This window comes from Mus musculus, chromosome 15 (genome assembly GCF_000001635.26).
Source record: "Mus musculus strain C57BL/6J chromosome 15, GRCm38.p6 C57BL/6J".
Taxonomy (NCBI): domain Eukaryota; kingdom Metazoa; phylum Chordata; class Mammalia; order Rodentia; family Muridae; genus Mus; species Mus musculus.
The window spans coordinates 91,244,728-91,263,151 of NC_000081.6; the positions used below are offsets into that span (position 1 = coordinate 91,244,728).

Consider the following 18,424-nt stretch of genomic DNA (forward strand, 5'->3'; position numbering starts at 1 on the left):
GACTCGACACTGTTTGGTTCTGTGGACAGCTGCACTCAGCACGTACCACCCCCATATACATACAGAAATATGCATAATTAAGAGGAAAAACAAAAATTAAAAAGTTCTTGTGGTTTTTTTCAAAAGATTCTTTATACTTCCAGTCGCTGAAATGGCCCGATCTCAAGTGAGTACAGTCACTGGCAACGGAATAAAAGAGATTTTTGTTGTTAACGTTTTCCATCCGCCTTGATTCTTACACACAAGTTAGACTTAACCCAAAGTTTCCAGTTTTTGCTCAGGGAATGAACTTATAGGCTACTCAGTTCACCTAATTAGTTTTCATCTGGTCGCTGTATCTTTCAAATAAATATTTATATCTTTGTTTACCTTCATTGAGAACTTTGTAACTATTTCAATTATTAAATTGTAAAATATCCTTGATATTTTCTACTTCTTGAACTGATTTATGACTCCTTAAAACTATTTTTACATAGAGCTTTCCCCCCACAGTCTTCAAGATCTCTTTGTTTGTTTGACTAAACAGCAGTGGCATACAGTGGTACCCTAGGTCATTTGTGGACTGTATGTAAGGACAGACTATTGGGTGTCATGCTTTGTTTGTTAATATAACGATAGCTAAAACTATGCACTAAATTTCACATGGAAATACAGAATCATGTATAAATTATTTTTATACCTATTATTAGAAGACTATATTAGATGTACTTCCATCCAGAGCAGTAATATTTACTTAAATATTAAGTTTAAAATGTAATTTAGGAAAATACTTGTCATTGTTCAATATGTTCTTCAAAGTTTTAAATTTAAGTTAGTGTTTAAATTTGTTTCTAAATGAAAATGATCAAACCTTTCCTGCTAATTATATTTTTATTTATTCCAAAGTTCAGAAACTGGTGATTTCCTTACTAAAAGATCCATGATTATGGGTGAAGATTGCAGAAGCCTGTATGAAAGAAGACAGCCAGATTTTGCTATGGAAAAACCATTAGTGCAACAGATTTATGCAAATAATGGAGAAGAATTCTCTAATTTTCTTGAAGATGTGATCCACCCAACTCAGAGACATCTTCCAGACAATCATAACTCTTTTGTTAGTCACAGCATGATCGATTTATTAAGCAAAGATCAGCCTGGGAGAAGGGCAACCTTTACTAAGTGCGGTTATGACAGCCTGAGTGACACCCATGTTGTGTCTTCTGATGAAAGCCATTCCAGTAGTGGGCTCATTAATGGGGAGTTTACAGTTCCACAGGCAACGTCTCCTAATTTTCCTTTTAATACAAGTTACACAGAAACATGTCAGCCAAACAGGCCCTGCCAGGAGTACAATAGCAATGAAATAAATGAATTTAGAAGGTCTTTTGAGAAAGATTGTTACTCCATCGGCTGTGGGAGAAAAGGTTGGTGGTATTCATTCAGCTTTTCTCTATAGAAATATACGTTACCATGTTTCATCTATTTAAACACATACACATATAGTTGGCTCTCCATATCCAAATGTTCTGTATCTTCAGATTCAGCTACCTATAAAGACTAAAACTAAAAAAGACATCTTTACTGAACACATAGAGACTTTTTACTTACTATAGACTGAAGCTATTTAGTAAGATCTTTTGGAGTTGGCCAGATGGCTTTCTGTTGGCCTCAGTTTAATCCTGGAACCCATGGTGGAGGAGAGAACCAAGTTCTGGATGTTTTGCTCCGACCTCCATCCACATGCAGCACATGTGAACACACGAATAAGTACTTATTAAAGGAACACTCATACTGTACCATAGGACTAAGTCGTTTGGAGGTCATATAAAGAATATGAGATTATATACATTATATGAACAGATTGCACCATTTTCTGCCAGGCATGGTGTGTATGGGTGGGTTTTGGTGTCTGTAGAGTAATGAGTAGAAGGGAAGGTTTTGGAACCTATTCCCATCGAATACCAAGAGATGAATGGACAGCACATTAATATATAATGTTCTTAGAGGTATCCAAAGCCACAAGTAGTGTATTTTATTGCACTACATCATGGACCACCAACTCCCCTCCATGTATCCTTTCAATATGCTTTGAGTTGAAAAATGAAAATAAATGATACTAAATTTAATTCAGTATATGTTTATATTTTTGAAGGAAAAATTGAAAGTGATAAGCAGTTGAAAGAACTGCAGAGAAATGCCCGGAAGCACCCAGTGTACACTATGTAAGTTTATACTTAAATATAAGAAGTGTAAATTAAGATCTAGTAGAATGCATAGCTTCAAATGAACAAATAGAAGGTGAGATGGTAATCTTTTTCTAGTAGGGTGAGCAAAGTGGTCTCACGGAAGCCTTACCATTTCTTTTACAGTGAGTACTAGCAACTCCTTAGACATACACTTTCCAGCCCCCAAGTACCTTCTTATTTAGTGTTGAATCAATTTATCCAGGAATAGAAATAGAAGTATTGTATGTGTAGAATGCTTATTGGCACAAATAGTTGATTGTCTCGCTTTGCAGTCCTCACAGGCACATTGCTAGAATCAGGGAGAAGGAGAATCCTGTGAGGTAGCATAGGCAAGAATCTCCCCATCTGTGGCAGTGGGTCCCACATCCTCCTCGTGCTGGCTCAGCCCCGCTCCCTGTGCGACAGAGCAGTGTGGTGAGGGCTGCATCCCCATATCTCATCACTGTTAAGGGTTTGTTATGTGAAGACAATTATGTGTCACCAGGTTTGGCTTCTTACTGCTGCTGCTGTAAAAAGGCTTTTGTATTGTAGATTTTTTATTGGATCCATTATTTCTTAAGCCATGGTTTATTCCTTTGAGTTCCGAGGTTGCCATGCTGGCTTTTCTAAAAGTTATCTACAACTACAGATAATGAAAGGAAGTGTTACTGTGGCTGTTAGTTACTGAACAGGTCTAGTTTTCTTAATCATAATTTAGCCAGATGTTTACGATTTGAAATTTATTAAGTGAAATTTTTATGGTGGGAGTAGTGTCTTATGGAAATCCTTAAAGCATCAATTAATGAAAAGAATTCACACATATCATTCTATGGAGTTGGCATTTATTGAGAATTGAAATAATTTGTTTTTCAGTTATATGGAAGTTTATAAGTTAAAAAAAAAACCAAACTCTTTGGCCTTGAGTTTTAGATTCAGCTTTAACAAAGTGACTTAGAAGGCAAGAGAACAAAAACGAAAGCAAAAGAGAACAAGAAAGAACCTGATTCTCAGTCTCGAGTGTGGCGCTAAGTTGTCTGGCGTGCCGATGTCACGGTATAGAGGTCTAGATGGTTCAGGGCTGCAGATTTGACTCAGTGTGATTTGGCACACGAGCAGCAGGACCTGCGTTTGATCCTAGCATTGTGTAAAAGAGCTGGGTGCATTGGTGCACACAGGTAACCCCAACACTGGAACACAGGAGAACAGGAGGATCACTGGGTCCTGCTGCCAGCGAGCCTTTCCTACGGATCAAACCTCAGGACCCGGTGAGAGACCATGCCTCAAGAAGCAAGGTGGATGTCTCCTGAGGAACACCACCTGACGTTGAACTCTGGCAACCACGTGTACACAACACACACACACACACACACACACACACACACCCCAATATGCACATGTATAGAAAATATAGATGTTTAGCCCACACATTAAAAATAAGTAGTCAGGTTGGCATAATACTTTTCAATCCATATATTTAAGAAGCTTCCCATGATTACGATTTGAGACCTAGTTTTGAAACAATAATTTAGAATAATAACTGTCAGACGAAATATGCTTTAATACTTGTTTTTAATAATCCGTAGGGCTGATATTCCTTTGGAAGAATTACACTGCAAACAGTCATGTGATTTTGACCAGAATGAGGTAAAGCTCACTGTCATGTTGTCTTTTTAATTAATCCAGTGTGTGTTGCCATATTTTAGCATTTAGGTTACCTTGGTTTAAGATTAGTTTTTATTCTTAAGTTTACTTTTATGTACACTCCTATCCTCTTAAACTGAAAAAGTTATGGCTTAGATACCTTTGAAAATTGTTTCTAGTGCACTGTAAGATTTTGTTGAAGAAAAATTGCTTTTGTTTTCAGCAGTCTCTTGGTGAGTACATCTGAGTCAGGAACTGGACCACTGTCTTACTTAACATGAAATTCTGAACTGTCACAGTTTGTCCTTAGTAAGTGTGCTTGCTAGTTCTATATCATTGACACTGGATAGAGTCATTTGAAAGGAGGGAGACTCAGTTGAGAAAATAGCCACATAAGCTCCAGCTGTGGGGCATTTTCTTAATAAGTGATTAATGGGGGATGTCCCCAACCATTGTGGGTGCGGGCATCACTGTCCTGGTGGTCCTGGGGTCTATGTGAAAGCAGGCTGAAATAAGCCCTTTCCTCCTCAAGGTGCATTAGTCATGGTGTATCATCCCAGAAATAGAAACCCTAAGACAATGTGCGTGTATTGAGTGTTAAGAACACTATGTAAGCACTGGACAGAAAATGGTACCAGGGAGTTTTTTTTTTTCTTCATCTCTTGAAGCTTGCATTCTGTCTACACTTTGTTCTGCAAGGTACACATGTAAAATGATATATAACCTGCATGTAAACCTCTCCCGTGGCTATGCAGACAGCAAGAGTAATGCATGTAGATAAATGGCCGCCACTCAGCTTATCCCAAGGGCATGGGGAGCCCAGGGAAATGGCCTTTTAATTTTCCTGGGTAGTTAGCAGGGAGACCTATAGAGCAGGCAGTTTCTGAGCACAGCTTCCAGTTATGAGCTTGCTGGATGCCTTGGCTATCTAGGGGAAGTAGTAACAGAAAGTGAGGTGTAACTGAGGGCTTTTGTTTGTTTGTTTTACAAAGTTCTAGAACCTTGTTCAATTTTAATTATTGTCATAGACACAACTTATAAATTACAAGGGGGTGCTGGAATAGCAAAAAGTTAATTCTGGCCAAAAATAAAGAGCCAGCTCACAAATGAATTTGTATGATATTTAGCACTTTAATTTCCTGTCAGTAAACAGAGACCCACTAAAAGTCCTAGCAGGGAAGAATGGTGACATTAGAATTGCAGTTGACCTTGTCAACAGAGACAGATGTGATTAGCAGACACATTCCAGGCTGAGTGTCCTAGTCAGCTTTAATGGTCAACCTGAGGAAGCCTAGCATCCCCTGAGAGAAAAGCCACCATTGCAGAACTACCTGGACCAAACTGTCCTGTGCAGATGTCTCTGAGACATTGATTATTATTGTCTTGATTATTAATTGATGGAGGAGGGCCACACATACCCCAGCATATGTGTAAAATCAGAGGACAACTGTGTGGATTGGTTTTGTCTTTCCACTTTTCCGTGTTCCTAGCAATTGAACTTGGGTCATATGGTTTGTGCAAATGTTTTTATCTGCTGGGCCTCTTTTTTTTTTTTCCTTTTCTCCGATATTGTGTTTTTAAAGCTGGGCAGTGGTGTTCAGGATGGAAAGGTGACTTAGACTGAGAATTTGGGTGGCCTTTACGGATTGTGGTTAGTAAAGGGACAGGAGGAAACTGAGAAAAGTGTACCCTTGCTGGTCTAGAAACGTGAATGAGAAGTATCATGGCACAATTCACCAAACCTGAAAACAGGAGGTGGCAGACGAGACCCATGACAGCTCAGTCTGCCCTCACTCTCTGTGCGCAGAGGGTTGCTGCTGGGAAGTGGCTTCCTAGCCATGCTTACCCTGTGGCTAGAAGGCTGACAAGTTAGCAAAGGCCGCTGCATACATCGCTCTAGTCTAAGGCTTGTGAGGAGTGGAAGTTGCTTTTCTGTATTCTGTCTTTGCTGATGACTGGATGGCAGTGATGTCCCTAAGCAATCCTGGAGCCACAAGATGGAAAAGGGCTGGGTCTCTGAGGTGTGTGTGGGAGAAATGCTTATTTACCAGGAGGTTTTAGGAAGAGAACGAAGCAACCGTGCTATTATATAAGTTATGATCTCCAGGCTGTGTTGTTCTGTTTGTTTGCTAGTGCCTCCTTGTTCTCTGACTTGGGGAGGAGCAGATTTCTGAATGATAAGGCTGACACGAGGAGCTTGGGATCCATGGCCTATGGTTTTAGGCATTTGCATTCACAGGCTGTAGGCCAGCTGAAGCCGCGAGTCGTTAATACATTGGTCTTTGTTGAATACATCATGTATACAGTTCTCAGGAGAAAAGGTTTAGAATACAAGTTAGTAGACAGCTTCCAGAAAAGCCCTAGCATTTCAGCAAGGCAGAAGAGGAGATTGAGTGACACAGCAGGAAGCTGTGAGGAGTGCTAATAGAACATGGTTAGAGGACACAAGGGGGGCCTCTCCACTGCGGGCATGTGGTCATTAGTGCTGTTGCTGAGCTGATTTTAAGGAACCCACATTTCCCCAGTATAAATAATAAAGACGTACCCTCTAAACTGAGCTGTAAACAGAAGAGATGTCTTAAAATACAAAAGCTCCAGTAATGTCGATAACATACATATACATGTATACTCACATGTATTATGCATAGTTTTAGGTAAATAGACAGACTATGGTTTCTAGAGGCTTTCAACACAAACAACCCCCATGTTATTTATCCCTTGTCCCTTTGTCCCCTCCTATACTGAGCTTCTTTCCTCCCCCTCATTTCTCTGTTTCTTCTGCCACACTGGGGCACCTGACTAAGGTAGAAAGTAAATGAAGTCACACTCCTACATAAAATGGAAGGAATCAGAGGTGCTTTGAAATTACCATACACATTGTGAAGAGCTTCAAAGTAAAAAAGAAAAAGCCCTATGCATTTCTAGATCATAGATACAAAGATTAAAAATAAAAGCTATTGGTTATGTGTGTGCATAATATTGACAAATATAGATCATACGCAATACTGTCCTTGCCTTTGGGAGGGCAGAGCCCATGGAAGGAGAAGAAGGAAGCAGCACTTGCAATCTTAGTAAGCATGAAGCGCTGCTCTCAGGCTGAGGGAGCCCCTCTCTCCTGCAGAGCAAGCAGAGCCCCCTCTCCTTTGGGTGGCCGCCATGGGCTCCTACATTTGGTATTTGCTCCCCAGTTGATGGACCTCTTTGGGCAGGATTAGGAAGTGTGGCCTCGTTGGAGGGAGTATAACTGGAAGTGGACCTTGAGGTTTCAGAAGGACTCACATCCTTTTAAGTGTCTAATTCTTCCCCCATCTTTTGAATCCAGATGTAAGCTTTAGCTGGTCAGGTTGCCCTGCCTGTGCTCAGCTGTCCTGAGCTCTAACCCTCGGAAGCCAGACACCTCCACAGTAAACACTCTCTTCTCTAAGTTCCCATGGTCCTATGGTTTATTGCAGTAACAGAAAAGCAATTCAGACAGATATTGGGTCCAGGGAGCAAGCAGAGCTCCCTCTCCTTTGGGAGAAATGTAAACTGGCTTTACGTCCAAGAGGAAAGAGAGACAGCTTGACAATATCTCCTTAACTGTGTCCCACCAAAAGGCACAGCAAGTGCTCCTTTCTGTCCATACAAACTGTCACGTAGCCTTTCAGAGATAAAAGGCACCACACCCTCCCAGCAGAGACATCTGTAGCCATAGTCTCTTATCAGGCTTTATTTATAAGAACCCGGAGTAGAACAACAAAATAAACCCAGTTGTTTAACCTCACTAACTTCCTAGAAATTAAGAAACACCCTGGTTTTAAAAAACGATAAAGGAAACAAAAATCATTAATTACATAGAAAAGTAGTAAATTTACACCAATTGTGTGTTCTGAAGGTGATTTACAATCCTAAGCTCTGACTGTATCTTTAAAAGGAGAAGTAGTAACTGATAGCCAACCTAAAAGACAAAACAAACAAACGAACAAACAAAACAAATCCAGAAAAAGTATAGCAGACTAAATTCTCAAGTACTTTAGTCTCTTGCATTTATTTTCAGCTACGCGCTCCATGATGGAGCGCAGCCTCTCCTTTTGTTAGTGCTGTAGTTCTTAGCAAAGCTTTCCTCTGTTCTCGATGTTTCTAAGCCGAGTGGAATTTCAATTCAGTTGGAGAGGGTTTTCTTTGTGAAGTTGTCTTTATTGAAAGAAAGTAATACAAAGCAGAAGTGGTATAAACAGGCTGACAGTGTAGATATAAATGAATACTGTTATCCCTACTTTGGGTTTTTAAATTTTTGATTCTTTTCTCTAGATCCCAATGGAAAGAAGAGGAATGTGTCCTTTAAAAGGGCAGCCTATGTCTACTGAGAAAATCTGTGAGTATAACTATGTGTTAAGTTTATTATTTTAGAAAAGAAAAAGATAGAAACTGAATTTTAAATGTTTTAAAGGGTTTACCAGTATGTATTTCATAGATATTCTAAAATACAATTCATTAAATTTGTTTTTTCTTTTATAAAATAGTCAACAATGAACGCATATAGTGTAAATTTACAATTTCACAGCTGTAGTTTGAATGTGGCCTGTTGCATTTCCTACTATGGTCCGTAGAGGTCACTATTACCTGTTTTGTTTTTTTTTTTTTTTTTTTTAGTCTGTTTTCCCTTTTCAGCAGATATTCTATTTTGAGATCCGTCCACTCTGTTATTCGTGGCTTTCACGGATTAGTTTTTTTCCTGCCATCCAGCACCGTGTGCATTTACACGCTCTATTAGACTTGTGCATCTTCTGGCGCTGGACTCTGGTGCTGTCACTATTGTGTCCTTGGCTATTCTGACCATTCTTGATAGTTCTGGAACACACATAAAAGTTCTTCTTAGGTATATTTCCTGAATTATCTTAGCTTGTGCTTATCTTGAAATGTTATTTCTCCATCAAGCTCAAAAGATAATCTTCGTAGGTGTAGCAATTCTGATCGACAGTTATTTACTTTCCAAGTTGACGTGAGATGTGATGTTGTTAGTCTGACATTTCTGCCATTGGTATTTTCCTCTTACAGCTTTGAATGTTGCGCTTCTTGTGTGTTTTTGGCATTCTAACTGTGCTACACCCTGGAGAGGTTCTTCTCTGCTCAGGTCCTTTGGGGGCTTTACACCCCCTACCTTTTGGGGTGTAAAGGTAGGGGGTTTCTTTTTCTGGGTTTAGTACTTGTGCTATAATTTTTTGAACAAACTGTTGATGCTGTTTGATTCTCTCTAGTTCATTTTTACCTTGGATTCTTGGGGTTGTCCTTGCAATCATGCTCCAGAGTTCTCGAACATCTTGTCAGGCTCATTGTGCTTTCTCTTTGCATGTACCGTAGGGCATTTGTCTTGATTTGTCTCCGTCCTTGGCATTTTCTCCGTGTGGTCTCAGCTGTTGATGAGTCCACCGAGCTGTTTGTTGTGTTGGCTCTTTTCTTTCCTAATTTTCTGTTAGCTTCCTTCTCTTTCTCCTCCTCCTCCTCTTGTTCCTCCTCCTCCTCCTTCTCTTCCTCTTCCTCTTTTCTTCCTCTTTTTCATCCTCCTCCTCTTCCTTTTCTTCCTTCTCTTCTTTTGTATTTCTAGTTCCTGGCTGAATTTTTCCTCTGTATTTCAAATTTTGCCTGAAGTTACTGATTGGTTTGTCTACTTGTCTTTCCTAATCTGCTGAGTTTGTCTGAACTTCATTTATCTTGTGTGAGTTCTGGTGAGTTGTCTTCACTTGACTCTTTAGGGGGAAGTTGGCTGAGTAACAGATATAGTGATTTGATGACATTCCAGTGTCAGCTTGTACTAGAAATGTGTGCACTTCCCCTTGTCCCCGAAATTCAGACAGACACCATAGAATAGTATGTGTGGAAATTTTACTTTGCAATTTTTTTATAGGCAAGAGGTTTGTTTTTTGTTTGTTTGTTTTGTTTTTGAGGAAATAGTGGGAGAAGGAAAAACAAGCGAGTAAAGTAAGAATGAGAAAGGCTAGTATAAGGGTAAACTATGTTGCAAAGTGGAAAACACAGCCAGAGCAGCCTTTCCTGGAAAATAGGGAGAGACAAGTTAAAGCACAACTAAGAACAATTAAAGCACAAAATGTCAATAGTGGAAGATGAAGTTTAAGAAGTGCCATGACCTGCTCAACTTTACGGATTGCCCTGACCGGCCAATGAGAGTGAAGAACTGACAGCACACATACGGAAACTCTGGAGTTGCATGCAATGAGTGTGCTGATGGAGTGCACAGCAGCGATAACCTGGACAACCAGCGTGGTTCTTAGATACATCTGAGTCAGGGAGGAAGACGTTTGTGTGCAGCTGAACAAGGATGCAGGTGGATCCAGCCTCAGTATGAGGTCTCTGTGGGAAGTGGTCTCAGGCTCTAAATCCCTGGAGGGAGGAAGAAGCTGCAGTCACTATGTTGCTTATACGTGGTCAGTACTGCACACAGACCAGGGGCAGCTTTGTCATTTGCATTGGAGGCCCTGGAGTCCTTGACATGGCTGTGTTCACGCCAGCTGTGGGAGCAGTTCACTTGCTCGGGACTCACCCATTCCCTACACATTCATTCAGGGATTTTTTTTCTCTTTTGACATCCCAGAAAAAAAAGTAGGTAGAAACTGTTATGAACCCAGTCAATATTTCTTCCCAGTTGATTTTATCTGCCTTCTCTTGTCTTTTCCATCAGTCCCTATGGGTGGGAGAGAAGGCTGCTTGCCCTAGTAATTCAAATAAGTCAAGTATGTCCTTTGAGGATTTCTGTGACTGAGACAGAGAGAGTTCCCCAGGCTGTATTTCCTGCCTGCAAGTATGACCTTGCCTCTGGTATTTTAAGCATCTTTACAAAGAAGTAACTCTTTGTGACTCAGGCTCTGAGCAGGTGTGGAAGGCCTGCCAGCCTCTTTCCCTGTGCCACAGCCATTGGAATAGTGCACCAACTTCCTTATTCTTCCTCCTACGGTTGTGTGTACTTTGGCTGGGTAGGAACTCTGCTGAGTAGTACCTCTGCCCAGTGTGCATTCCTAGCTTTAGGCTGTGGTGCCACAGTTGGACTCCTGTCTCTGTTGCCTGTCTGTTTGATCTCGCATGCTGTATGGTGCACCCCCTCTTACCTTCCCATAACCTGAGTCATCTCTCATTTCTGCAGTGCAGGTGAGAGCACGGGTATAGCCAAATCTTGTTTGGATTGAGTCCATGACCATCATGGTGGAGAGGGTAGCAGTAGGCAGGCAAGTACAGCAGTGGCGCAGGAGCTGAGAACTTACATCCGGATCCACAAGCGTGTGGCGGCAGAGTGAAAGAGAGCAAACTGACTGGGAATAAGTTGGCTTCTGAATCCTCAAGACCTACCCCAATGGCACACCTCTTCCTACAAAGTCACACTCCTTGTCTTAGGTGCTATCCTATTGCTGTGAAGAGACACCATGACCAAGGCAACTCTTAGGAAAGAAAGCATGTGACTTGGGGCTTGCTTACAGTTTCAGAGGTTGAGCCAGTGGTGATCATGGCAGGAAGCATGGCGGCGGCAGGCATGGTGTTAGAGCAGTAGCTGAGAGCTCGCCATCTGATCCACAAGCAGCAGACAGACAGAGAGACTGGGCCTCTGAGGTCTCAAAGTAACACACTTTCTGCAACAAGGTCCCACCCCTCATCCCTCCTAAACAGACTCTGCCAGGAACTAAACATCTACTTATGTGAGTTCACCTAACGAGGCCATTCTTATTCAAACCACACACTTCCTCTCTGCAGCACAAGATCATGAACACTTTGAGAGCATGTCCGCTTAGCCTTAGAGACCACCTTAGCGACCTGTGTCGTTGTTGCTCAGGAACTGCTGAAGTGAGCTGTCCCTTTTGTCCTCACACCGTTTCATCCTGTGTTCTTGGTGAGGCCTCGGGAGCCACCATGCTTCTTCTTTGTGGTGTCTGGGATGATAGCGCCTATGCACGTGCTGAGCCTTATGAAGGCAGAGGAGGCGTCGATTATACTGTTATCAGTCATATCAAGTCCTCACTTTTCTTCAGAGATAACTGCCCTGTGGAAGTATAACTTTTTAAAATTAATTTTTAATTTATTTTGTTCTCGTGTATGCAGGTATTAGAGCACAACTAGGTTCTGTCCCTCACAGCTAGCGGAGCTCAGTTTCTGTTACAGAGAGCATCAGTCCTGACACAGGACATGAGTAGCTAGTGCTCATGGTTAATTGCAGTGAGTGAGGGTGACTGCTTCCTTATGCGTTCCTGCTTGGTTTTCATTTCTGCTTGCTTTTCTTGTTGAAAATACATAAACCAAGGCACAAGGTAATGGAAGCTGCCATTGTTCTGCAGTGTTTATGTGTGGTACAAAGCCACGACATACATCCAGTCCCATTCCAAACTTTATTTGGAATTGAAAAGTAATTGACTAAGCAGATACTGACATGCTAGGCGGCATCGCACAGTCCTGACTGCACTGAGATGTCTGCTCGCTAGACAAGCAGGCACCCCATGCCGCAGGCTTCATGAGCTTGGTGCCTCCTGGGTCACACTTTAAGATATTCGCTCTTAAAAATGGTTCATATATTGAAAAGTCAATCCTATTTTCTCTACTCTTATTTTATGTCATTTTGAAATTTAATTTACTTGTGGACACAAATCTTTTAAAGAGAAAACACCTATTTGTCCTGCTAGAAAAACAAGTGTTAAACTTCAAACCTTTAAGTAAGCCTGGCACATTTAACAGCGCCGGTTGCTCAGTCAGTGACACTCGATGCCTTTCACTTTGCTGACGCATGCGTAGCACGAATGAACCTTTCTTTCAGACCTGGAGTCTTCGCAGAGCAGCCAGTCTGCCAGCTACTCTCCTCGGCCGACCGAGAGCACGTTCAGCTCCAGTACTGACTTGGTAAGTCACTGATTTTTGGCTTATTAATGTATGCTATATTAATTTAACATCATTTTTGTCTCTTTTTACTTTAAGAAGAGTTCAGCCAACCATAGAAAAAAAATTACACAAACAAAAGTTATTTTCAAAGTTAAAAATCTTAGGAAAATTTAAAATGTAATGTTAGAAAAATGTAAACAATAAAGTAAAATTAACTATTTGACCAAGTATTAGTGATTTACATCTATAAAGTGAATAAATTTTTATAAAAGTTTCTTATCAAGATATATAAATATACACACACTTGTATATATATGTACTTATTGTATCACATAAATGTATACAGATAAACATAATATATCATTTATTTATTTTTTTAAGAATTCACAATAATTTGAAATGTAGAATAACCAAATAAACACTAAAAACATAATTTTGAGGCTTATAAAATGTGGTAAACTACTCAGTGTTGTCAAAGACTGAAATCTCAGTAGGGTGGCATATGATATTCTGAGTGGAAATTGTCACACTTCTCATGAACCACGGTTGAATGAAAATCTCCTCCCTTCACTCCGTTTCCTCATTGCTCCTGCCTCTGGCCTCTGGTGTGCCAAGCAGGGTTTGCTAAGGACACCAGCGACATCTGCATTGCCAGACTGGGCTAGAGTCTGTTCTCTCGCTTTGATTAGCAGCATTACAAAAGCAACTTAGAAGACAGTGGTTGCTTGGCTTAAATGTCCTGATCCTAGCTGATCTCTGAAGGAAGTGAGGGCAGGCAATCGGTCCGAAGCAGAGACAGGAACCATGGAGGAGTGCTGCTTACAGGTTTGCTCTGCGTCGCCTCCTCAGCCTGCTTTCTTATACAGTCCAGGACCTCTGTCCAGGGGTGGCCCCACCCACAGTGTGCTGCTCCTCCCACCCTGCCAGCCACACCTTTCATTAATCAAGAAAAAAACTATATAAAATTGCCTACAAGTAATCTGATGGAGACAGTCCCTTAATTAATATTTTCTCTTCCCAGATGACTGTAGTTTGTATCGTTACCTAACTAACCAACATGCAAACTTTCCAGCCTCCAGTTTATAAGGACCCATCCATGACAGTGTGATGACTAGGGTCTTGTATATACTCTTCTGTTGTCCCGTGTTCTAAAGCTGCACTGATGTTACACATTGCTGAAATGGCAGTTGTGAAGCACCACGACTTCAGCTCTGATCTTTATTTACGTGTTCTCTTGGTCATTTCTTTCATAGTTAAGAGAATCTCTACCCTTTCATATTTCAAACTGATTTCTCTTTTAAGCTGTTTGGTATTTCCCCATATCTATGGACTCTTTTTCAGTATACCCAAGTGTTTATTTCAGAAGCCTAGATTCACTTCACCTGATTGATTGCAAATTCCCCTACTTCTCAGTCTCTCCCACTAGAGCTTCTCCTACTCTGTTCCCACCACTTTGTTCATGAATGGTTAGGCTTGTTTTTCAAAAGATCCTAGTACTTTGTTTTTGCCCCAACTTCCTCTCTGAGGAGCAAAGATCAAGACTTGTTTAGAACACCAATTCAATCATGTTCCTCTCAATTAGTAGGTTCCTATTTTACTAACCCATCTAAATGTTTCATAGCATCTCCCGACTCTGAAAACTGACTTCGATTGGTATTTAATATTCTCCCTTCCTTGTCCTGATCTACAGGCACTAGTGCACCAGTTTCTCCTCTGCTTTGGTTTTATGAGGTCCCAATCCACAATGTTGGCCCTAACTCCTGAGCAAATAGACTCCTATTTGTACATTGCATCCTTGCAAGGGTGGCGTGCACTGCACTGCACTGCCTGTTTTCTCTGCCGTTTCACACTGAGGGCTTTGATCCACTCTCGTACATACTCTGCTTCTCGAGCCTCCCGTGTTTCAGGTGTCAGCGTGTTGTCATTTCTGCCGAGTTCTTCAGTGGCTCCACAGTCTAAGTGAGGCCTCATATGGCTGCCACGTGCTTCATGCTTAGTCTTCATAATGCTTTTGTCAGTTTTTCAGCTATGTGATTATTTGATGAATTTCATTTTTATCTGTGATTATGTGTAAGAGTGCAGCAGGTCTTCCCCGTGAGTGCAGACGTCACTCATGGTGAACGGATGAGATAGATGCACAGGACCTGCCCTCTCCAGTTTGTACGCAGCCAGCCAGGTGCATTTCTTGGGCTGCTTTTGCTGCCCAGTGTCAGTCAACTAAAGTCTAGATCGCATTTTAGTTTTTCATCATTCAGACTTTGTCTCTCCACTTTTCAGCTTGAATAGTCAAAATGTATTTTATTTTTCTTCACCATGGGAGGGATTGAAATACTAGCTTCATACATTATTGGCATGCACTCTTCTACTCAACTACAATCACAGTAAACACAATTTTAATTACAATATCTATACAGTAGTTCCATTAGCTTTCATAAATTACTTATAAAGTTGAGAAATGAAAGTCAACAAAGCTTGTCCCTTTATATAACAGTTGCAGTATCTATTGTAACCACCTACTTTCCAGTTAACTGACATCCTCATTTTCTCCTTAAGATATTGTGTCTTTTGTGGGATGGATATAATGACAGTATGGAACTGAAATATTTCACTTAAGGAGCCAGTGAGTGAACACGGTACGGTCACACTTGTCACAGCTCCCTGGCAACACATGACTTCTCCACCCTTTCTAAGTAGTTGAAGAGTGTCATGGGTTAATAAAGCCCGGGACTACAGTCTGAGAAGAGGATGTGATAGCTCTTCTCTTCTGCATTTTTATTGCACTGACTCTTGTTATTATTGCTGTTTAAAACCCCTCAGCGTTCTGGGAGCTGTGGGAGAGCCTTCGACTAATCTTTGATGTTATGTCTGCTTTGATTTGTAACCTATCAAGCTCTCTTCAGTTTTGAAAAATTTCCTAGACTGAATTTAAAGACTGATTTGAAATGGTTAGTTTTAATTTACCATAGACCTCTTTAATTTCTTTTAGATATCTGAAGATGAAGATCAGATACAGCAGCAAACTGAAGATTCAAACAAGAAAGCCACAGAGACAACTGGTAATTGTTGTCTGGAAAAGATGGAAAATCATTTCGATGACATAACTGTGAAAGACGATGCCACAGCTCATAAGCAGAATCATAAATGTCTCCAGTCCTCTGAGAAAAATAATGCTGATGCATTTCCAGAGTCTCAGTGCAATTCAGAGCACACAGTGCAAAACAAAAGCACTGATAACTGTGTGCTTCAGGCTGGGAGATGTGACGTAGGGGTACAGACAGAGGAAGCGCCCCTTGTGGGGAACACAGCAGATGTTGCTGTACAGTGCACCATCATTACACGGTGCTCATGTATGAGTAGTCCAGTGTTGATAAGAGAAAAGGAGTCCTCCCATCCTGAGGCTGGCAGCTGCACTGAAGATAGGACGGCAGATACCACTGGAGGGCAGGAAACACCTACAAGTAACTCACTCTAACATTTCCAACTAGGAAGCAGTGTTTCATTTACCCTTGGAAGGCAGTAGAAAGTGTTCAGTCCTTCCTTAACATAATACGTAATGAGAAAATGAGGCTGAACATAAAGGGGGTTTTAAGAACTATTGTTTCTAGACAGTTTTAATATTCATGTATTTAATAGTTCTCTAATAGCCTTGTCTATTCCTGCACAAAACATCAGGAAGCAAGTTGGGGAGGAAAGGGTTTATTCAGCTTACACTTCCACATTGCTGTTTATCATCAAAGGAAGTCAGGATGGAACTCACACAGGACAGGAACCTGGAGGCAGGAGCCAATGCCGAGGCCATGGAGGGATGTTCCTTACTGGCTTGCTTCCCCTGGCTTGCTCAGCTTGCTTTCTTATAGAACCAAGACTACCATGGGCCCTACTGCCTTGATCACTAATTGAGAAAATGCCTTACAGCTGGATCTCATGGAGGCATTTCCTCAAGAAGGCTCCTTTCTCTGTGATAACTCCAGCTTGTGTCAAGTTGGCACACAAAACCAGCCAGTACAAGTCTTATTCATAGAAAATCTGTACACACACACACACACACACATATATATACATATGCACACATAAATATGCACTCATGTGTATGCACACATACATACATATATGTAACTTGCCATTCTTGATATATATGTTGTCATTCTCATGTTTATTTGTCTTTATTTGAATTAAAATATTCACAATTACTTTATTTCTCTTGATAATTATTTTAAACCTTGATGTAGTTATATCATCTAACAAATGTGAGCTTTAGACCTTCACTCTCTCTCTTTTCTCCCAAATCCTTTCTGATCCAGAGCTCTGTGCAGTCTACCTGCTGCACCCTCCCTTCCTCTCTGACCCCCCCATCTTCAGATGGCCTATAGCCTTTCTCACCAAACCATCCTTTTGTCTCAGCCTCTACCTGTCTCAGGCACTCCCTGGGAAACTGTGGGCAACACAGGCCAGAAGAGCAAACAGGCCAGGGGAGCAAGTAGTGATCTTCGTATCTTCATCTTCCCTCCTTTTCTCCAAATCTAACTCCCCAGACTCATATCTATCTCTGTAGCAACTTATCAGCTGTGGGTGCTCCTCTCTCTTGTCCCCCATTTCCAGGAGACTAAGCAGAGCATAGTGGCATAGCCTGATTTCCTTACTCCTAAGGGCCTCTGCCCTTCCCCCCCCCCCCCAGCACATCTCTAATATTAAGCCCAGTTTCTAATACTAAGAAACACAGTCTAACTGGGACACGCCCAATGGCCACACCCATCAGGACCTGAGAAGCATTCCATACCAGACAATCCACAACCACCACACTGTCCTAAGAACCAGAGAGGCCAACAGGAACTAAGGAACCAAATACCCACCCAACAATGACAAGACCAGGTAGTAGCACCTAGAATTTCAATCACCCAAAACCCAGATGCCTAGATACCATCATAAAAACACAACCAATAACCTCCAGGACAATATGTCTTCCTTAGACCCCAGTAACCCTACTACATAGAGTAAGCCCTGAGAAATGCAATATGGCTGAAACACAGAGACTTCAAAATAGCTTTCTCAAATATGTTAGAGGTCCTTAAAGAGAAAATGAACAAATCTAATGAAACCTACAAAAGTACAAGCAGACAATGGAACAAAATGAAGCAAACAGTTCAAGACTTCCAAGTAGAAAGAATCAACAAAGCCCGAAGTGAGGGAAATCTGGAAATGAAAAATTTAAGAACTCATAGGAGTCAGAGTGGGAAACTTCAAAAGAATACATAAGATGGAAAACCCAATCTCAGACATTGAAAACAAGGTGGAAGAACTCGATAGCTTGGTCAAGGAAAATGTTGTATTTTAAAACAAACAAACAAACAACAACAACAAAACCTGAAGTAAAAGACATCCAGGAAACCCGGGACACCATAAAAAGACCAAATCTAAAAATAACAGTAATAGAAGAAGAAACCCAGACCAAAGGGACAGAAAAATCTCTTCAACAAAATCATAAAAGAAAAATTCCCCAACCTAAAGAACGAGGTGCCTATCAAGCCACAAGAAGCATATAGAACACTAGTAGACAGGGCCAGAAAAGAAATGCCCCATGACACATCATAATCAAAACACAAAGTGTATATTTAAAAGAATATTAAAAGATTTAAGGGGAAATATCCAAATAGCATGTAATGAAGACCTACTAGTATAACACCCAACTGCTCAGTCTAGACTAAAAACCAGAGAGGCTTGGTAGGATATAC

General features: G+C 41.1%; 1 protein-coding gene across 1 annotated transcript in view; it reads left to right on the forward strand.

Annotated features, from left to right (window-relative positions):
• The window catches only part of CN725425 (cDNA sequence CN725425), a 62,643-nt gene extending 45,282 nt beyond the window's left edge, over positions 1–17,361 (forward strand). Inside the window, exons 8-13 of the mRNA XM_030248865.1 lie at positions 886–1,403; positions 2,132–2,201; positions 3,788–3,848; positions 8,136–8,199; positions 12,634–12,716; positions 15,682–17,361. Coding sequence (XP_030104725.1) covers positions 886–1,403; positions 2,132–2,201; positions 3,788–3,848; positions 8,136–8,199; positions 12,634–12,716; positions 15,682–16,167 — 1,282 coding nt within the window. The 3' untranslated portion in view covers positions 16,168–17,361. The remainder of the gene's footprint in view (positions 1–885; positions 1,404–2,131; positions 2,202–3,787; positions 3,849–8,135; positions 8,200–12,633; positions 12,717–15,681) is intronic.
• The last annotated feature ends 1,063 nt before the right edge of the window (positions 17,362–18,424 follow it).